At 48.3% G+C, this 22,593-nt stretch overlaps 1 protein-coding gene and 1 long non-coding RNA gene across 3 annotated transcripts in view; one reads left to right on the plus strand and one right to left on the minus strand.

Annotated features, from left to right (window-relative positions):
• Nucleotides 1-22,593, plus strand: part of LOC142587385 (uncharacterized) — a 498,611-nt gene that overhangs the window by 391,641 nt on the left and 84,377 nt on the right. For both annotated transcript variants that reach the window (XM_075698346.1, XM_075698349.1), the window contains exon 4: nt 21,422-21,501. In XM_075698346.1, coding sequence (XP_075554461.1) covers nt 21,422-21,501 — 80 coding nt within the window. The remainder of the gene's footprint in view (nt 1-21,421; nt 21,502-22,593) is intronic.
• Nucleotides 1-22,593, minus strand: part of LOC142587386 (uncharacterized) — a 224,466-nt gene that overhangs the window by 1,199 nt on the left and 200,674 nt on the right. The window lies entirely within an intron of this gene.

Here is a 22,593-nt window from a genome sequence, read left to right on the forward strand (position 1 = left end):
TTTCATTGAATGGGTCCTGTGGTAATAATCATGGAGCATAGCGAGAACACGAGAATTCACGGCTTCACTGGTGGGGCGATTCTATCAACGGTTTAACTACGCGACAAGTGCACACTGAAAGTTGCCACGAGTGAGCTGGCACTCCCCGTGTCCTGTTAGCTGAACCATAGAAATAGCCTTTTTTTAGATAAATTATCTGAGGTGAAATGGTCTCCGCAGATCCGGTATGTGGCGTACAACTTTGTCGAAGACTTTTGTAAGAGGTCGCCCCTTCTAGCAAACTCGACCCAGGCTTCGACCTGGAACAATTATGGCGCACTATAACCTGTAATTCTTTGCTGAACTGGCTGACTCAAAATGCATTCGCATAGTAGCCAGTTGTGGGAAACGCATCGCACTGCAAGAAACGGACACACACGTCCACCCACCCGGATTCGTCACGTATGGCACCTATACAGGTGACACCCGTCACACACTGGTCAGTAAGAAGCTAGTGGCCATTCAACACCATCTCCGAAAATCCAAATCACTTGACATTCTGCTCGAAGTTATCCCACATGCAACAAAGAAGAGGGGTCCCATGTTTGTTCTAAACGTCTACTGTCAGCCGAAAAGCGCGCCATCGTTCCTCAAACAGGTTTTCCAGCAAGCCACGCACGCAGCAGGCAACCATCCGCTTCTAAAAGTGGGTAACTTTAATGCAACTCTGGGGTTATACGTACACCAACCCGAGGGGAAACCTGCTTCACAAAGTTATTGAGGACATGGATCTCACACTCGTCAACGATCCAAGGAACAGCACGAGGGCCGGCACAAGCGTTCAAAGAGACACGAACCCCGACTTAACCCTCACCAGAAGTATCCCCCAAGCTTGCTGGACCAATCTAGAGGAATACCTCGGCAGCGACCACGCGCTGCTAGCCACCACTCTCCGTGGGCTCGAATACAAAACCAGGATACGCATTGCTCGCCTCACAGATTGGACCAAGCTACGGGAGATAAGAGAGGAAAGAGGTACAAACGAACAGAACCAACAGCTTGAGTCAATTAAGGAATGGATCACTCAGCTTCACAAGGATGTGAAGGCACGCACCAAAATGCTTGAAACAACCACCACCACTCCAAGCATCGACGCTCGCTTTCTGCCCGTGTGGGAAGCCCGGTGTAGCTTGCTGAAACGTTGGAAAAGGCAAAGATTAAATTGCAAGCACAAGAGACAAATTGCAACACTCACACAGGAGGCTACGGAATACGCTATGCCGAGAAAACTGGCTATCCCTCTGCAACAGCTTCAGAGGAAGACTGAGTACTTCCAAGACGTGGGTGTTATTTTGGTATTTAATCAACCCAGCCAGCAGCAAAATGAAATCCCACCATAATATGGCCCGAGTAATCTACCAGTTTCCAGGAAAGCCCAGTACTTCCCCACACAGGCATCGGAGCCTCTGCCACTCTACAACGGCACCCCTAATGACCTCCTAGATGAGGACAATCATCTACATGAAGTACCAGCGGCGATAATGGGTTTAAGACACCACACAGCCCCGGGCGGGAATAGACCAAATTACCAATAAGGCATTTGTCAATCGTTTCAGCCGCTCGCTGCCAGAGCTTATCGCTCATCTATACGAAGCATGAAGTGAAGGATACCTTCCCGAGGACTGGAAGACGCCCGAGGTTCGTCTGATACTAAAGCCGGGCAAGTCACCAGTCATTGAGAACCGACGACCAATCTCCCTCACTTCGTGTGTAGGAAAGCTCCTAGAGCGCAACGTTCTCAAGCGGCTACAACCATTCCTGGAGGACTCGGGGAAACTTCCAACAACGATGATAGGATTCCGTGAATACCTGAAACTCAAGGCATCATACTTCAGCTGAAAGTGGAGGTGATTGTACAAGGAACACGCAACTCCCCCACGGCTATCCTCGCCTTAGATCTTAAAGGGGCGTTCGATAGTGTCAAGTAGGCAGCAATCTTGCAGAGGCTAAACACGCTGGCTCCTGTCTCCTTTTCAATATTGCCCTAATAGGCCTTCCGCCGCTCTTCGATAACATCCCGGGTATCCGGCATGGCTTATATGCCGACGACATTAGAGTCTTGTCGTGCAGAGGGTCCATCGGGGGAATGAGGAGCCGCTTGCAGAAAGCGGCAAATGTGGTGAGCGACTATGCTAAGTCGTGTGGCCTCAGCTGCGCCCCCCAAAAGTCCGAGCTACTCCTGGTCTCACCGCGACAGAAGCACGCATCCGACTCGCCCACTATCAACATACAACTGCAGGGCCAAATCATGGTTTCATCTCAGACCGTAAATATATTGGGAATGGTTTTCAAGTCGGATTACACCAACAGAATATTAATTCAAAAGCTTAAGAATACAACAGCCCACGTTACCCACATGATCCGGCGAAGAACAACCAAGAGAAAAGGCATGGGGGAGGCGGACACGCTTCGGCTTGTCCAAGTTTTTGTAGTGTCTCGAATAACTTACGATATTCCATACGCACTAATTAACGTGACGGAAGTCAAGAAAATCAACACAATGACCAGAAAGGCATTTAAGCAGGCGACGGGCCTGTCAATCAGTACGTCCACAGAACGCCTACTACGACTAGGTGTCCACAACACGGCCGAGGAGCTGATCGAGGCACATTTATCCAGTCTGCGAACAAGGCTGGCGGTTACGGAAGCGCGAAGGTCCATCTTCTTACGTTTGGGGCTCTCTGCCCCACTCAGCCATCCGCCGCCTCAGATTGTTAGCTTACCCCATGCCATCAGGAGCGACATCAACGTACGTCCTCAACCTCGCAACATGCACCCATTACACCCCGCAGAGCGAAGGGAAGCCCGGGCCATGGCCATACACAAGCGATACGGGACTTTACCCTCTACAGCCTACACGGACGCGGGGTCTTACTCCAGACGCGCAGCCACAACAGCCACAGTAACACTGATGCCGGCCTCAACAACCAAATAAAACGTAAAAACGCACCGCCCAAAGATGTTTCACGCAGTAGGTGCGCCCGAAATAAACAGAAATAAGTCACACACTACGGGTAGCACAAGCAAGAAAAAATCTCGCCCCTTCCTCCGATAGCGCAAACTCCCCGCCAAACAAATAAAAACAGATTACCTATAAACTTATTAGCTCCATGAAACCTTGCAAAGTCGCAAAAGGCCTTCAAATTTACGTTAGATTTTCCCTCAGATCTTTTTTTACCCTCCAGGCTATTACTGAAGTGGAATGCCGTTCTAGAAAATGCATCTCTCTCCTAATTGATATTTTTAAAGAACACTGCCAGGAACCACTTGCTATAGATTATAATCACCTCAACAGCATACATATAATCGCAGCCGGCAAAATTACAACTTCAACAATTCGTAGAATGTAGAAGGCAAACCTACTAGATAAATACCAGCGCAGAGGTATTACAGCTGAAGATCCACCGAAGAAAACTATTATGGCCCCTACAGCATATAGCTCCACCAATACTGCTACGAGAGAGCATCCAGAGCACTGCAGCAACATGGCAGACATATCACAGAGATTAAATCCCGTTGAAGTTGATACCTTCAAACGTGGTGTAACGTTTTCTCGTACAAACTACGCAGTAAATGAATACGAACCTCACAAAGATAAAACACAGTTTTCAAGACGCATGCATATCAAGGAATTCTTTTTGAATAGTCCAGACGTAGAAAAACACGATAGAGACTCTCTTAGCCCACCTAGCACCTGGACACCCTAAACCGAGCAGTGCCCAGACCTACATTTATACATAGAGCTAATGTTAAAGGAAATTCTAGAGGCAACGCGGCATTCCCCTAAGCGCAAAAATTTCTCTCCCGCTCAGCACGAAATTCCTAAAGAACTCGCGGAAAGAATGGATATTGTAATAAAAACAAAAGACACAGGTGGCAGTACCGTAATCAGGCCTATAGAAAAGTAGAAGAATGATGCGTCCAAACAACTGAGGAACCCCACCCATTACAGAAAACTCCAGTCTAACCCAACTTCCGAATATAGTAACCTTATGAAAAATATAATTGCGGGGAGCTGCTGTCCAGAGAACTGATTACCCAATGTGAATGTCCCTTCACGATACCCAAAACCAAAAAAGCAGGCCACATTTATATTGTTCCTAAAACGCACAAGTAGCAAACGCCCGTAAAAGAAATATTTGCAGCACATATCCTAGGATGGCTTACAGTGTCTAATATGCACACTCCGACCAAGCCAGTATTCAAATTATTCAACCACCACCTGCCAAAGGTTCCAACCATCCTCCCATCCTTCAAAACATGATCGACTGCATTAACACTAACCAAATCCTTTCTCACTGCGCTGTTCTAGTGACTTGAGAGGATTTAGCCCTTCACACTAACGTGCCCATGAACAAAGGAATTGAATGTATCCAAGCCTCTCACAGTCGATCCCCAAGCACAGGCTCCTTAAGTTTACCTGTAACCCCCTAAGTTAGTTCAAACGCTCCACTATTTCGAATTCAATTTCATTCCCTACCTGCACACTTTCCACACAAGAACGGGTAACACCATTCACTCCCACGCATGTCAACATTTTCATGGGACAGCTTGAAACTAACCTAATGAAATCATACTCTTTAAAACCCTACACCTATCTGTCTCACATTGTCGACATATTTAAAATATGAGAACACGGATCGAACCCGCTAAAGGACCCAATTATCCACTTCAACCGCTTTCAAGCTTGTTATAAATTTACTGCTCACCATCTCCTAGTCAAATTAACTTTCTCGACACGATGGTCTACAGAGAAAATAGAAAACTGTGAACGAAACGTTAACGGAAGCCTACGAATAGCCAGTAATACTTAAACTGCACCAGTCATCATCGGCGACACTGCAAGCGAAGAATTTCTGTAGTGCCAGTGAAACGAATAAGGAGAATCTGTAGCGAAGACAACGATTATATCCCCCACCTAACTAACCTTAAGTTAACGCTAGGAGAAGGATAATGTCCGCAAGTTCCTCCGACAAAGCTTATGACGTCACGTCAAGAATGGAAAGGTAGTCGGAATTAGCTAAGAAACATCCTGTGCCAGAATCAGAGAGAGTAATAGCCTTTATAACAAAATATTGCAATGCCCTCCCGAGAATAAACAATACCCTAAGGAAATACCACCCAATATTATCAAGTAACGAGCGTCAGAGAAAAGCGCTTCTTTTCGTGCGAAGGGTGACCGAAAGCAGCAACATAAATTTTAGCCATTTTAACCCTTTGAGGGTCGATTTTTGTTGCCATATGGGACCGCCCAGCGTCGATTTCTTTTATTGGAGATCCCAATTCTTAGGGACTTATTTGGAAGAAAATTTCCCGCATTTTGTCTAGGGTGACTAAAGTGAGAAAAAATATTTTGCATCGGTATATATGTACTCTTCATTCATGAATAATAACAATAAAAAGAAAATAAACTTATAAAGTGTCTAAATTTGATGCATTTTATACACATAGTTCAAGGCCTTAAAAATGCACAGACGAAAATATTTTGCAAGGCTTGAATGTTCCTGCTAATACACTATTATGTACATCTATTGCATATTCGAACTGCGTAGGTGCGCACACTCAAGTAGTCTGTGGGGTTCTGTGGCCCTCGAAAAAGCCCAACGTTTGACAAAGTTCCGCTAATCTTAATCTTATGGCAACCAGAGGCAATTAGTTTTCGCAAATGTAAAAAGAGAAAGGCAACGGAAACGCATGCACGGCGGCATTCTTCCTATGCGCACCCCTGTGAGCACTAAACGAGCGAGAAAGAGGCGGTCGCCCTTTGAGCGATTAGAAACGTGTTAGCCATCAGTTTTGCAAGCGCAAGAAACCGCCACGGCCCACGGAACAAAACCCGAAACACCGCCCGCACATACGCGTACAAATGCGCCAGCGTTAGTATACAGAGGCGCGGGAGCAAACTACCTCTAAAACAAGCCATGCAACGAAAACAAAGAGAGGGAGGCGTGCAAAAAAAAAAAAATTCCCTGTAATCCCACATAGTGGCAGCACATGACAAAAAAGCAAACGTTATGAAATTGGCGCGCTTTTTAAATGTAGAGACGGCGCCGTAAATATACGGCATCGACCATTTAAGGATTTGTTCGTGCCGCCGTATATTTACGTCATTGACCCTCAAAATATACACGGAAAATGCTGCCAATATCATCCCCCACTAATAAAATCATGTTATCGCACCAGCTGCCAAACCCAGGGGCACCTTCGAAGTGACAATAAAATTAAAAGCACCGCAAATAATTATCCACACGAAGTACAAACTAGCTGTACTTGCACTAGTTCCGATGAGATTTATATACTTTAATGGTGCTTCTGTGAGAAAGAATATATGTGTAAAACGGGACAATCAATTAACGTCGGCTGAAATGGAGATCACGCGGAGAAAGCTAGGAAGCTTCCCAAAGCCATCAGCAAACATTTAAAAATTAGGTCACAACTTTGATCAACTTAAACACGGCAGCCTACAATCGAATTTCCGTTATGTGAGAGATAGCAAATGGAGAAAATCCGACCTTATCCATAAGTTCGAGACATTGCAACCGATACCCGTAACCGTTTTAAGGGAGCTTTATAGTCTATTCTATATGCTAAATATCAAGTAATAGGCATCAAAATATCCGGTTTCTTTGTGTATTGTTTTTCTTTTTTCTTCATCCCCTTTTTTCTTTTATTTATATTGTGAGACAAGGTTTAGGCAGCCAGTCTCTTCTTTATCTTCCGAGTGAGAGCCCCACCACCTGGCCCCAAAACGGTGATGACGAGTAAGTACAGGTGAAAATATGAAGCGTATGAATAATGTTCACAGTAATTCACCCGTGCGTGCAAGTGGCCAGCCAGGCCGCAATTTAGCCAGGAGGGAAACGCAGAACGAATCGTTTGAACGAATCGTTTGAACGTTTGAATCGTGAACGATCTCCGAACCACGAAAATGATGATCCGAAGAAACGTCTACGGGAGTAACGCGATAATTCACAGGGCATGTTTGTTCATGAATAATGTAGGGTGCGAGGAAGCCGGATTGAAACTTCTGACACAAACCGGGTGTATGAGCGGGCGTCCAAAGGAGCACTTCTTCCGCAGGACGAAAGGAGACGTTGATACGAGAGATGTCGTAACGTTGCTTGCGATCTAGCTGACTCACTTCTGTGTTGGAGCAAGCACGTTGACGGCACTCCCCATGTCTCGAGACGAATTGTTCGCGTATACTGGGCGAGGTGTTAGTTGGGGCATTGAATAAAGCGGTGTTGATGGTGAATGTCGGTGAACGGCCATACAATAGGTAGAAAAGTGAGTACATGGCAGTTAGTTGGATAGCAGTATTGGGAGCAAACGTCACAAAAGAAAAAAGTTTGTCCTAGTTGTGGTTCGGTCCGATATACATTGATATCTTATGTGTTAGTGAGTGATGGAATCGCTCTGTTAAGCCATTTGTTTGAGGGTGATATGCCGATGCCGTCTTATGAAGTGCGCCACACGCTCCCAGTACTTCTGTGATCATTGTTGACGTGAAGTTCTTGCCGCGGTCACTTGACAGTACACGAGGTGCACCGTGATGCAGCACAATGGCATCCAGAAAGAAGGTGCCAACATCTCAGACCGAACTAGAGTGTAGAGGAGCGGCGTCTGCGTAACGTGTGAGCTGGTAAATATTTGTCACGACCCATCGATGACCTGCCGGCGTTATGGGCAGAGGGCCGTCTAGGTCTATCCCAACGATGGCAAAGGGTGTCTCGGGACATTGGATGGGCTGTAAAAGCCCAGCAGGAGGCGAAGCCGGTCGTTTCCGCCGTTGACGCCGCACGCAAGAAGCGACGTACTTGGCGACAAAGGCAGACATGCCTGGCCAAAAAAAAGGCTCCTAACGCGGTTGTATGCTTTGTGGAAAACCAAATGGCTAGCATATGGGTCGTCGTGAAAGGCTTCAAGGACTTGTGTGCGCAGCGAACGTGGAAGAAAAGGCACCCAGCGGTGTCCGTCGAAGTAGTATATGTATCGGTGCAGCACATCACTGTCGAGTCTAAATAGTCGCAGTTGTCGACGCAATCTGGCATTCGGTGCAAAAGTAGTTCCGCACAGGCGTTGCATAATGCTGTTGCAGCAGAGATCCGAATGTTGACACGATGCGAGCTTAGTGACGCGATTGGGAGATAACGTGCCCGTAACCCCTAGAGGCAATAACGGGAGTGGAGACTTAGTCATATTATCAAGGTGCTAGAAATGGAGGGATGTACTCGAAGATAATAGTGGCAGGGGGCAGGGAGAAACAGCGTCGACATCTTGATGCTTTTACCCAGGCTTGTAGTCAACGTCAAATTAAAGAAAAATTATGGGGTTTAACGTGCCGAAAGCACTTTCTGATTATGAGGCACACCGTAATGGAAGACTCCGGAAATTTTGACCACCTAACGTCAAAATCGTACTCTTGTGAGCAGACCATCCAGGGACCAAGACGTCCACACATTTTTGATTAACCACAACCAGCATAAGACGTGGTGGGCGGTTACGACCATGAAGTGGCATCCAAAAGATATGGCCGAAATTTTTATATCGCCCATACCACTGCCCGACATTCCTGTTCTGGGATCGAGTAGTTCTTTTCGGCATCTGCTAATGCGCGGCTGGCAAAGGACAGACTCTCCCTCGTGAGGTGGTACTACACTGTAGAAGCACGGCACCGATCTTATGGCACTAGCGTTGGTGTGCAAACAAGTTGGTGCGTTCTCAGCGAAGTGACAGAGGACTGGGTCGGTGGTAGCGCTTGCTTGAGGGCTTGGAAAGAAAGTTCGCAGTCGTCTGTCTAAGGGAAAGCATTACCCAACGTGAGGAACTTGTGTAGCCGCGACTCCATGGCGGCAAAATGACTGATGAAGCGGCGGAAGTAGGATGCGAGCCCCAAGAAATTTAATTGTTTTTAATTTTCAGGGCGAGGGAAGCAAAGCACGGCAGCAACCTTGTCTGTACTTGGTTGAACGCCGTCTTTACTGATAAGGTGACCCAAAACTTTGACGTTTTTTCTGGCGAAATGGCATTTATTTGTGTTGAGTTGGAGTCCAGCGTTGGAAATGCATGTGAATACTTCGTGGAAATGCTCAAGATGCTGACGTAAAGCTGCAGAAAAAATAACGGTGTCTTCTAAATAGCACAGACAGCTCTTCCACTTAATAAGGTCACGTAAAACTGTGTCGATCGTGCGTTCAAATCTTGCAAGAGCACTACATAAACCGATGGGCATGACGAACTCGTAAGGTCCGTCTGCTGTTGCAAAGTCTGTCTTGTCCTTGTCTGCTTCCTGCATGGGCATTTGCCAGTACCCGGATCGGAGCTCTAGACTAGAGAAATATTCAGCATGCTGTAGGGAGTCAATGGCATGGTAGATTCTTGACATAAGACATACGTATTCGCGCGTGATCCTAATAAGTGCTCGATAATTGACGCAAGAGCCGTCTTTCTTGTGGACCAACACATGAGTCGACCAAGAACTGGACGATGGCCGAATGATGTCACTTTTGAGCATGTGATCAACGTTATCCGCAATGATTTTCCGTTCTACGGAAGACACGCGATACGGGCGGCGGCGTAAAATCAAACTGCCTTCAGTTTCGATGCGATGTACTGTGATGGAAGTGCGCTCCAGAAGCTTGGAGTAAATGTCAAATAAGGCGCTGTGGTATTACAGGAGTGCCAAAATGTCTTCTATCTGTGAAGCAGTCGGATCGGGATTTTTCGCGGCCGTGAAAGCCGCGGTAGCAGTATGATCAGCAGTTGTGGTAGACAAAGGAGGTGATTCGGTGCGAAGTCGTACCAGCGAAAGATGTTCGATGTCAGTAACGCAAGTCACATTAGTGCCCTAGGAGAGCACAAGTGGCGAATAAGTAGGGTTTCGAACACCTACAAACGCCCTACTGTCCTGAAACCACACCAGGCTAGAAGTAAGGCTAAGCCCACCAGAAATGCAGCGACTGCTCGGCGCAAGGCACACATCACCATTAACAATAGTGTCTGAAGTCCGTGTGAGAATATGCTCATTCCCCGCGGGAATGAAACAGTCGGCAGACGTGACGAAACTTAGGCTGTGAGCATCATCGACAGCAGTCGAAGATTTAGTGTCCGTCATATGGATAATTCGCTGACGACAAGAGATGAAAGCTCAGGTGGAGGACAGGAAGTCCCATCCCAAAATCATGGCGTACGTACACGAAGACACCACGACAAAGTGAATGTGGTGAAGGGCGCTATCAATGAAAACACGTGCTGTGCAAACACGAGATGGCTCAACAAGAACTGCATTTGCACAACGAAGGCGAGGGCCATTATACGCTGTCTTCACTTTTTGCAATCGAAAAGATAAATCAGTACTAATAACGGAAACCGACGCACCTGTGTCCACCAATACTTCCATTCGGGCACCTTCAACAAACACCAAAAGTACATTTGACGGGCATTCCGAGGAAATTTCACGTTGTCCAAAGGATGCAACTTTCCCTCCCAAAGCTGCACCATTTGGTTTTCCAGGCGGTGATTGGAGGACGAAGTAGCCAGTCGAAGAAGGGAAGAGGAGCGCTGCATCGGTGATAGAGAGCCACGACGCAGGAAACGCAATGAACCAGCAGTGTTGAATTCCTGTGGAGATGGGGACCGTCGTGGATAATAATCGCAGTAAGAATGCCGACATTGCGGTACAGGGCCAGAAAACTAATCCCTTTCAAACCCGTCATAGGCACGTCTTTCATCTTGCTGACAGCCTCAGCAGAACCTGGAATTGTGGCCAAGGATGCCACAATAGTAGGAAACCGGTTGAGGCGGGCGCCGTGCGTTGTAAGATGGAAGAGGTGGTAGTCTTGTAGTGATAGAATTCAGGAACACGTGCGGTGCAGTTGCCTGTTGCGGTGTCTACTGGGAGGGTGGCACTATAGAGGCAACCTGAGCGTAAGCCGGCGTAGGGATGGGGCGCGGGCTCGGGACGTGCGGGCAGGTCACGGCAGCAGTCACTTCCCCCACGATCTGGTGCAGGGCGCCGCAAGTATCCGTCATATGCACCTAGGGAGGGGTTGATGAAGCTTGGGCTTGCAGTTCCTCACGGTTGATGGAGCGAATCAAGGCACGTAGCTCGCTGTAATTGGACGCCTTGAAATCAGATGTGCTAGTGTGTAAGCGGAGCATATGAAGCTCGTCAAGGCGCTGAAACGTACTGATGTCTGGGACAGTAGTGGCGTTCAGCACTACAAGAGCATTGAATGCCACCGTCCCAATACCCTCGAGCAGGTGGCGTACACGGTCACTCTCTGCCATCGAGGTCTTCACGCGGTGGCAGAAGGCGAGGACGTCCTCTATGTACGAAGTGTGCGACTGGCCCGAGTCCTGAAAACGCTCAGCAAGCTTCTACCTGGTGATATCAGAGCGGACAGACGAGTTCGCGAAAATCTGGCGTAGGTGGAGTTTAAAGGTGCTTTAGTTGATGAAACCGAGCTCATTATTGTTAAATTAAGTTTTCGCGACGCCTGTTAGGTCGAAGGTGACGCGAGCATGCTTTGCACATTCGTTCCAGTGGTTAAAGTTCCTCACGAGCTCGTACAGATGCAATCAGTCTTGAACGACGTCACCTGGAAGTCCAACAAATACGGTGTATCCTTCTGAGGGGTGGGGAACGTTCAAGAAGGGGTTCCCCCAGGAGCAGGCAAGGTTCATGTCGTAGTATTGGTCTGCTGGTCTCGAGACAAGGTCGAGTGCCGTTGGTAGAGGCGACGACCCGAGCGGAGCTCCAGGGATGTAGCGTAGGTGAAGCTGGAGAGAGACCACGAGCGAGAGGACGAATAAACCGGACAGCACACACCACCACTAGTGAGACAAAGTTTAGGCAGCCAGTCTCTCCTTCCGAGTGAAAGCCCCACCACCAGGCCCCAAAACAGAGATGGTGAGTTTGTACAGGTCAGAATATGAAGCGTATGAAAAATACTCACAGTATGTTTATTACATTTTTGACTTTTTTCCAGGAGCACGATTTTCTGCCGCTTGTTTTAGTCTCTAATTCACAGAGACGACCGCTCAGTGACCTGAAGCGGAGCAGCTAACAGTTTTCTTCCCCCACATTCCCCGTTGTTCAGGAACCTTGCACGAAAAACATACAGCGCTATCTCACGTTCCGCCACCGACGTTTAAAAGCACACTTTTTTTTTACTTCTGCACGTTCGCTTTTAACACTTTCCTAGCCCAACAGCCTTACACCCTTACCCCTTTACAAGAACCCTACCCATATATTCTAAGGATTGGGGGCTCAATCTCACCATTCGTAACCAGTTTTCAAGATTGGAGTCTGGCATGAATTAGGAGGTAGCTGGCCCATGTTGTCGTCGATGTTATCCAGGCTGAGGACGTTGTTGAAGGGAAGGACTGCTTCTCATCGAGAACGAGGAATATAGGTTTATTTACAGTATCTACATAGGGACGTTGCCGTTCATCAGTCTAGCATGACTGCGAGAGAAAGTCCACTGAGCGTCCGCACAGCAACGGTTTATAACCACTCGGTCCTCCCTCGATCCCAAGGTGAGGGAAACGTTCCAGCAGGCACCATAGGCGAGCCGACCAGGCACCGTAGGCGAGCCAATCAGGCACCGTAGGCGAGACGACCAGGCACCGTAGGCGGTAGGATTTACACACACGCACCTTTCCGCACTGGTTCACGGTCCCCTACCGAGTTCAGATGGTCTTCGCAGTACTCGGGGCTTATGTCAATAAAGGCGCAGTTTATTCCTCCCCGAGCTGACCCCCGCAGCGCGCCCACCAGTTGCCCAATGTCTTGCGTCTTGAACGACGCGTGGGAAGGGGCCTCCAACTACGTTCCCTCGGGGTCTCCCTCGTTCACAGCAGACTAGGTTGGTGGTGGCGGGTTCAAGCACAAAGCCTGCTTCGTCGCACTCGTCTGGCTCCAGTGACGTAGAGTCGAGGACGCGCGTATTGTTCTCCACACACAGTCGACTTAGTGACGCCGTGGCTAGAGGTTTGCGGTGGTGTTCCAGGAAAAGTTGACGCCCGCTGTGGCAACTGGATGGCAAAATTTGCACGTCAGCGGGCCGTTCCTTACAGCGCCTCCATGGCCCGGAAAATCTCAACTATCCAGCGCGCACAACCGCTGGGCAGGAAGAGAACGGCTGGTGGTCAAGGGGTGATGCCTTGGCTCGCAGCGACCACTTGTGTATGGTGTCACCGCCGCAAAACATCCAACAAGGACAGGCAACTTGAAAACCTACCCCACAACATGGCTGGGCGACCGGGCATTTTCAGAGCATAGTTAGTATCTGAATGTTTGTGCAACACTTTAACGGGCCCGTCTCAGTGAACTTCAAGCTTGTTCTTTCTTAAAGGTTTGAGGATCATTACCTGATCTCCGGCGTTAAACGTACGAAGCCTCGCATACTTTTCGTAATAGAATTTTGTGTTTTTTGAGCGACTCCCGTGTTCTTTTCGACTAGTTCATGGGTTGCGCTTAGCCGTTCCAGCAGATTTAGCATGTATTAAACCACTGTTGGACTCTCCCCTCTTTCCTCCCATATCTCGCAACATTCTCAGTAGAGAACGGAGTGTCCTCCCATGCACTAGTTCTGCCGGAGAGAATCCTGTAGCCTAATGTGGAACCGTTAGCAAATCAAACAATGTTGCCGGCAAATAGTTCTCCCAGTCTTCCTTGTGCTCGTAACAGAGCGCACGCAAAACTCGCTTAAGCACTGAATGCCGCCTCTCTATACTGTTTGACTGAGGGTGACAGACGGAACTGTGTATCAACTTTACCCCGCACTTTTGCAAGAATGTGGAAGTCTGTGCGCTGGTGAATACTGACCCTTTATCCGCCTGAATTTCGGCTGGAAACTCAACTCGTGCAAATACTGTCAAAAGCGCGTCTACTACTTCGGTAGAGCTGAGCTCTTTCAGAGGGATTGCTTCTGGAAACTTTGTAGCCGGGCACAGCATGGTAAACAAGTACCTGTAAACCGATTTTGTTTTTGGCAGAGGCCCTACCGTGTCTATCACAAGTCGTCTGAAAGGTTCTGCTATTAAGGGCACTACCTTTAGTGGAGCTTTCTATGTCTCTCCTGGTTTACTCGAGCGCTAGCAGTCTGGCAAAGTTTTTTACGTATTTGAAACAACCAGGCCAGTAGTATTCCATAAGCAACCTTTCAATTTATTTGTTTATGCATAGGTGGCCGGACCACGCATTTCCATGACAGAGACTCAAAAGGTCCTCTCTGTACTTAGTAGGTACGACTAACTGATCTAAAAACCTAACCTTTCGATCTGTGTAGTGCCATACAACAATCCTCCTCGCTCATGTATCGTCACGTTGCGCCTAGCAATGCCTTCTTTAGCTGTGTGATGCAATTTAGCCAAACTCTCATCATTCTTTTGCTCGCCTGCCAGTGACTTTCTATCCACACATAAGAGCTGATCAAAGTTCTTTGGGGCCGGTGATAGTAATGACCCTATTTCTCTTGCGAGTGTATCGGCGGGCTCTTCCTGCAGGGGGGAACTTTGACACCCTGGCGATACGCTCTCATTGGGCTGGTCAGCTGGCAGGCTTTCCTCAACTGTTTTTTCATCCTTCGAGCCTAGCTCAGATTCTGTTATTGAAGTTATCTCCTAGGCTGCTTCCGCTGGAGCAGCTTGTGCATTTTCAGCCGAAAGCGACGCGATTTTAAGAGCTTGGTCTTGCGTCAATGCCTGTACTACGCCCTCTCCCAGTTTAAGCCCTTTTTCACGCAGTAACAGATCCAAATGATTCGAAACAATGTGAGGGTACTTCAGTGAAAAAAATTTGGAAACTGCAGCCTCGGTCACTAGCTCCACTAATGGTCCACTGATTTTGACTTTGGCCATGGGCAGACACACGCTGTGTTCTTCTACAACCTGTTTGATCCGTGCTACATCTCCAGTGAAGTCATCTACCGCCACGTAAGACGGAGGGACAATTTCCATCGTGGCGGCACTGTCTCTTAGCACCCTACGTGGTTTCCCATTGACTTGCAGGTCATGAAGATATTGGCTCAAAAGTTCGATATTCTCGTTTTTTTCATCCACGTAGGAGAAAACTACGCTAGGCTGCCCGCAGTTTACAGCCATATGTCCCAGTTTGTTGCATTTATCTCAGCGGATTAGTCTGAAAGATTCGAATTTTCTTTTCTGCTCTTTTGCTACTTTTACCCCGCTTGATTTCTCCTCACTTTTTTCTTAGGGCTTTTCCTGCCCGTCTACAGGCTCCGGTCGTCTAGTCTGCGAACCCATTTTGAACGAAAATGGTTTCCGTGGTCCATTTCGACCATCCGAATTTCCGTACTCGGCATTAAACTTTCAGCGCGTTGCGTACTCTTCGGCTAATTCAGGCCCCCTTTCCACATTATTTAAGTTCGCTCTGTCTTGCGCCCACAGCTTCACAGATGGTGGGATGCATTCGTCAAACTGCTATAGACACATGCATTCAATGATCCTGTCTCTGCTGTCGTACGCTTCCGCGCTTTTCAGCCACTCGACTAAGTTGGCCGTTAAGCCATATGCAAACTCCGGATACCCCTCCCTATGTTTCTTGCTTGTGCTTCTAAACCTTTGCCGAAAAGCTTCGGCTGAAAGGCGGTATTTCTTCAGAAGACTGGCCTTCACCTTTGCATAATCATATGCATCATCCGCACTGAATCTGGTGATTACCTCTGCAGCCTCACACGGCAACATAGGCAGCATGGCAACATATACTCGGACCGAAGTTCATCTTCTCGCAAGTCCTTTCAAAATTGCTTAGGAACAAGCCTATGTCGGTCCCCACTTCAAATGGCTTTAATGCGGTATACCCATGCGGTATGATTCTGCCTCACTTGATCGTCCCGAGCCCCTTTAGTTCCTTGAGAAAACTCCAAACGTTTGCTTTCAAGTTCAAGTTGCATTTTTCTTCACTCGCGATCTTATATCGCGTTGCTCACTCTCCTAGTCCCGTTCTTCTCTCTCCCTGTCCCGTTTCTCTCTTTTTCAGAACTTCCTGCCCATTTCAATTTCATCCAATTACATCCAATAACTCCGCTTTTAGCAATTCCTTGCGTACGTCTAGGCCCAGTTCCTCACCAACAATCAACAATTCTTCCGTCAGCAGTGTCCTTAACTCCTTGATTGCTGCTTTACCGCCTTGATCCTGCTCGCTAAATCTAGCTAGGAAAATACAACCTAGCTAACACTCAACAATCCAGCTTCCCTACTGTTTTAAACAGAACAACCACAAAATTAAGCCTAGAGAGTCAAAGCAAGAACCAAGCACTCACCGCACACACAGCACCACGTCGCAAAGTCCATCTCACCGCTGTCAGCCAGTTGTAAGTATTGGGGGCTCAATTGCACCAATCGTAACCAGTTGTGAAAATTGAAGTGTGGCATGAATTAGAAGGTAGCTGGCACATGCGTCGTCCAACTTATCCACGCTGAGGACGTTGTTGAAGGGAAAGACTGCTTCTCATCGAGAACGAGGAATATGCGTTTACTTACAGTATCTACATAAGGACGTTCCAGTTCATCAGTCTAGCATTCATTACTGCGAGAGAAAGTGCACTGAGCAGCCGCAGAACAGCGGTTTATAAAGACTCGGTCCTCCCTCGATCCCAAGGTGAGAGAAACGTTCGACCAGGTACCATAGACGAGCTGGCCAGGCACCGTAGGCGAGCCGACCAGGCACCGTAGGCGGGAGGGCTTACACATACACATTTCCGCACAGGTTCACGCTGCTCAACCAAGGTCAGATGGTCTTTGCAGAACTCGGGGCTTATGTCAATAAAGGCGCATTTTATTCCCCGAGCTGACCCCCGCAGCGCGTCCGCCGGTTGCCCATTGTCTTGCGTCTTGAATGGCGCGTGGAAAGGGCCTCGAACTACGTTCCCTAGGGGACTCCCTCGTTCACAACAGACCAGGTTAGAGGTGGCGGATTCAGGCACAAAGCCTTCTTCGTCGCACTCATCTTGGCTCCACTGACGGAGAGTCGAGGACGCGCGTATTGTTCTCCACACACAGACGACTTAGTGACGCTGTGGCTAGATATTTGCGGTGTCATTCAAGGAAAAGTTGACGCCCGCTGTCGCAACTTGCTGGCAAAATTTGCATGGTAGGCGAAGAATTTCGAGCGAAGTGAGGCTTCAGCCACGAAACGTGCGCGACGTCAACGGGCGTCGGACTTGAGGATGCATCAAACTGTAGCAACGAAATCTCGTACGTTACGTCGTTAACTTGACGAAGAATTTCATAAGGCGCTCTGCAGCGAGAGAGAAGCTTCTGGGAGAGGCCAACCCGACGAAATGGTGACCATAGGAGCACTCAAGCACCTGGCGCGAACTCAACATTGCAATGACACCAGTCACAACGATTTTTTGTACATGCTGCGAGGCTACTAAACGAGATCGCGTGACTTGACGCGCCAGGTAAGCGCGATCCATGGCTTCACGAGCGTACTCAGTTTCAGCACGTGGCACAGAAGGGAGGATGGTGTCAAACGGCAACGTGGGTTCGCGGCCATACAAAAGATAAAAAGGTGAATATCCTGCGGTGTCATCTCGGGACGAATCATAGGCGAACGGCACGTAGGCCAGCGTGGCGTCCCAGCCGCGGTGATCGTCGGAGGCATAAATTGACAGCATCTCTGATTGTTCGGTTCAGACGTTCCGTAAGACCATTCGTTTGTGGATTGTAGCTGGCGGAGGGCTTGTGCTCAGTAGCCCAACAGCGGAAGAGGTCGTCGACAACTGGAGACAAGAACGAGTTGCCGCTCTGTAAGTAACCGTCTAGGTGCACCGTGGTGGAGAATGACGCCATGGACGAGAAAATCGACAACGCCTGTTGCTCAACTAGTTGGCAACGCCTTTGTTATCGTGTAGCATGTCGCGTAATCCATAGCGACGGCGATCTACTCCTTTCCTCTTGTCGTCGTCGGAAAAGGGCCAAGCAGGTCCAGATTAACGCGGAAGAACGCTTCAGAGGGAACTTCAATTGGACGAAGTCGTCCAACAGGTGGCACGGGAAGTTTCTTCCGGTGGGGAGACAATTTGCAGGTTGTGTCATAACGATGCACCGAGCGGTAGAGACCCGGCCAGTAGAATCGGCCTTGTACGCGGTCGTATGTACGGAAAACTCGAAGGTGGACCGCCGTCGATGCATCGTGAAGTTGTACGAAAGCGAAGAGTCGACGATGACGAGGAATAACAAGGAGCAACTTAGGGCCGTCAGGGTTGATATTGCGGCGGTAGAGGATGCCATCGTACAGCACGTACATGCGGCATGTGCCGTCGGTACTGTCAGATTGCACTCCGGCGATGATTGACTGTAAGGATTCGTCGCGTTGTTGTTTAGCGTGCATGCCGGTCATGTCAGTAAAAGCCATGACGCAGGTCGCCGGATCATGCGAAGCAGCATCGGCACAAAAACATCAGGTACCATATTTCTTTGTCATAAGGACATCAGGCGAAGCCCAAGGACCGCCTGATGGCTCGATGACCCCTTTGTGGGGCATATTGCCTGCTTCTGATTGGATGACTCGACGTTCAGCATTTGATACACGACAGGGACGCCGACGAATAGGTTTCGTGTCTCCAGTGTTCATACAGTGAAGAACAACAGATTTTTGGCATAAAGGCCTGTCGCCGAAATCAAAGATGTCACCATACGATTGAAGCAGGAGACGTATGCTCGTGGCCTGTGCAGAGGTGACGTCAGGTGCCTTCATTTTCGCGAATTCATCCATGAAGGAACGAGGGCTGTGACCTGCAATTGAAGCTTATAAACCACTCTAGGTATTCAGGCTCTCAATGTCAAATTGGGAAACACTAGAAACACTGGTCAAGAACATGCCGGCCGGAATCACTTGAGGGCACAGGCTGAAATTCAGAAGCGGTAGAAGGACGTCGCTATAAGTAACCGTGATCAGCGAATGCGGAACAGCAACGTTCCGGTTCAAAAACACGCCGATGAAGGGGCCAAGCACATATTCACTGTCGGGAACCTGAGTTGGGTGGTCAAAGTGACGTAAGTAATGGCCTCGGGTGACAGACGCACATTGTGGAGCGAGCACGTGTGCGGTGGTGTGGTGCTCAGAGCATCGGCGTGTTGAGGCAGTTCTAACTGAAGAACGCCGGTCGCGCCGTGGGTGAGAGGAAAATAAGTGGGTGAAAAGTCCAATCCAAGGGTAACATCGTTCGGACAGTTGTCGATCACAGCAATGAGAATAGAATTACGGCCGCCGGCTATACCTAAACGCGCTGTACACATTCGAAGAACAGCCAGCACGCCGCCGTCGGCCGCACGCAGCACCCGGGCAGCTGCTGGGGCGAGGACTTTCTTTAGTCTACGTAGGCCAGCACTCGTCACAGATACGGGGGCTCGAGTTTCGACGAGTGTTTGGACAGGTACGCCGTATATTTACGCCAATTAGACTTCTCGTTGTGGGCACAGACAGATGATTTGCTGCAGTAGTAAGCATTGCAGCACTATTCCCGAGGGCTGCACTTACACTGTTTTCAGAAAGGTTGCGGCCTAAAGCCACAGGGGCGAAAGGCTACGTGGCTGCGTCGAGCGGGAAGGTGCGCGACGTGTTTGCGGTGAACGAGACTGGTGAATGCGCGGCGATGGTGAACGACGGTACAACGTTTTCCTAGCAGAGTTGTAAACACTGTTAGACTCGGCGGTGGGCGAAACGTTACGGGCATTTCCCTTAAAACTGTTCATGTTGGTAGGCATGCGAGGTGTTGAGGGCCATGAGTTGCGACAGTGTCGGGCGATACAACCAATGCGGCGACAAGTGAAACATATCAGTTGTTCATCCGCAGTTCTCCACTCATTCGGGTCGCGATAACGGGGAGAGAAGCGTCGGAGTGAAGCAAAAATAGTCGAAGGGCGTTCGTTAGCTCTGGGATTGACGAGAGGACAGACAGAATCTAAACCAATGTTTTGAAGTTCCTGGTGAACGATGGCTTGTACAAGGGGAACTGAAAAACTGGTAGCATCAGGGCTATGCGAACTAAAAGCTGCGGGCGTCATCGAATCCAGTTGAGATCGAACGATTCGCACCACGTCCTGTGATGGCGACCCATGCTGCTGTGCGGGTCCATCTTCACACGTTGACGTTGCGGCAGTACTCGAAAGTCTGGTGAATGATTGCAAGACGCGTCGGCTTTAGGCCTGCTCGAATTGTCGGCACTCTTTAATGATAGCATCAACTGTAGAGCAGCTTTTGCACATGAGCAGATTAAAGGCGTCGTCAGCAATGCCCTTAAGCACGTGCCCGACCTTATCAGCTGCTGCCATGTCGTGATCGGCTTTATGACAAAATGCCAGCACGTCTTGGATGTACAAGACATAGGAATCTGTGGGGGAATGGTCACGGGATGCCAATTCATGCTTTGCTGCAATTTTACGGCCGGCTGGTTTGCCAAACAATTATGACAACTTCTCTTTGCATTGGTCCCAGCTGGTTACATCCTCATCGTGGTTTTCGTACCACACCTTTGCCGTGCCTCTTAGGTATAACCACAGTTTAGCTAGAATAAGCGTGAGACCTATCTGTTGATTCCGCTCACGCGTTTGTACATATCCACCCTCTCTCCAAAGTCGGCGCCATCGGTCCCGCAGAAAGTTCCAGTATCCTTGGGTTGCAGAACAGCAACCGAAAGTGTCAGCGGTGTAGCTGGCGACGCTGACGTAGGAGGCGGCAACGACGTTTATCCCGCGTGCTCACCGTCATTCATTGTGCGGACGGTGATGTGACGCCCACTGCCGAGGATAGTGGGGGGGATACATGTTAGGGGGATAGTGGGAGTAAAGAAAGACTGTATTTACTATATATATACAAGATGAGTTAGAGTAGTTAAAAATGCTGATTACCAACAACACTCGGCAGCCAGATTGCCGCGGTCTTCTTCTTCGTCTCACTTCTTTCATCCTTCGGTAACAATATTTTTCAGCGTAGCACCTCTTCCAACACTCCTTTTTCTGGTCGTAATTGTAAATAAACACGTTCTCCGACAGTTTCCAGTTCGCTGTTCATAGAAGGGTATATTATCCTGAAAGAGTGCATGGGTTATTAGAGATGCCATAGCGGGTCTTCTGTAATAATGATGCTTTATGGAGTTTATTCCCCGTGCACGTCATTCTAAGCCGTCAAAAGTAATTTCATTCTAACCCGGCAGAAGTGCGGTTGCTGGCTTTGCATAGTCTTAAAAGCGCTATTCAATGGAACGCAAGTACAAAGCACGAGATGCAATTGAAATAAGCATTATCTTGTAAATATTTGCTTTTGAAACTGCTTCTTCTCTTAGATGAGCTTCATATGTATTGCGGTTAATTTGAGCAAGTAATTTCGCTCACATAATGCTTTCTGCAGGAACTTGACACTCTTGATGAGGATAAAGAAGAAGGGCGATACCAAAACTTACATCGAAGCAGTTGAAGCAGGAGGAAAAGGTGCGACATTGCTTCCATTTCAAATGGAAGGTTTTTGTATCTCTTCCCACCAATTCGAAGTAGCTGGTTGTTCCCTCCCGATGGGTCACAAAGGTGAGGACCCAATATGCCGCATTAGTCATGTTGGTTGCGCTCATTGGCCGGTGGTTTAGGCTCAATACAGTGGTTTAGAACGCGCGGCATAGAGTGTGACTGCTGTCTTGTAAAATCAAAGTTATCAGCGTGGAGTGGCGGCAAATAGTTCGGTGGAAGACGCAGAACATTTCGCTCACCAACTTGGTATGTAGGAGTGTTGACTCGCAGCGACGAATGGCTTGGAACCATAATTCACACTTGCTCTCAAGCGAGAAACCAGGCGGCGCCGATAGGTAGAGACAGCAGAACTACAGAATGACGTTGATGAGTGCCCAAGGATAGTTCGGAAAACCTTTCGTGCAGGAAGGAATTCTTTAATTTATTGTGCGCGAGACGCGCTAAGGCTGCTCTATGATGCGCTTTCGCTGTTCGTGTGGCAAAAATTTCGTTTAGGGATAATACGTAAAAGCGTGTCCAGCTTGGTAGTGTAATTTACACATCACATGATTGCTAAGCAAGAAAAGCTTTGCTTACATTAACAAAAGGAAGTTTCATTAGAACCGTTTCCCACCGCGGCACCAAATCCGCATGACTTTTATTCTGCGTGTACATTATGATGTGCATTGTGCCACAGTAAAATGAAACATCAAGCGCGTTATCTGCAATTCGCTCAGCGAAAGCGCCTTGTACCAAACTGAGTGCTACAATTTTGCCCGTTAAACCACATTTCTTTAAGCTTTATATAAGTAATAGTACTACGAAAGTGACAGTAAAAAAAGTGGTGCAGTTGCCGACAATTACCATCGCCGTATCCATGTAACAATCGTTTAAACGATTCCCCTAGGAAGCTACAGCGACCCGATTACATTGTTAGTGTGTATTTTATCACTATGGCACATAATTAGCAGTGGGTGTTTCTGGATAAATATGAGAAAATCCGACCGAACACTCACCCGAAATGTCTTCCCGCATTCGGCATTATCCGAACAACTATAATTTTGAAGGTATGTATCATTT

This window comes from Dermacentor variabilis, chromosome 7 (assembly GCF_050947875.1).
Source record: "Dermacentor variabilis isolate Ectoservices chromosome 7, ASM5094787v1, whole genome shotgun sequence".
NCBI lineage: Eukaryota > Metazoa > Arthropoda > Arachnida > Ixodida > Ixodidae > Dermacentor > Dermacentor variabilis.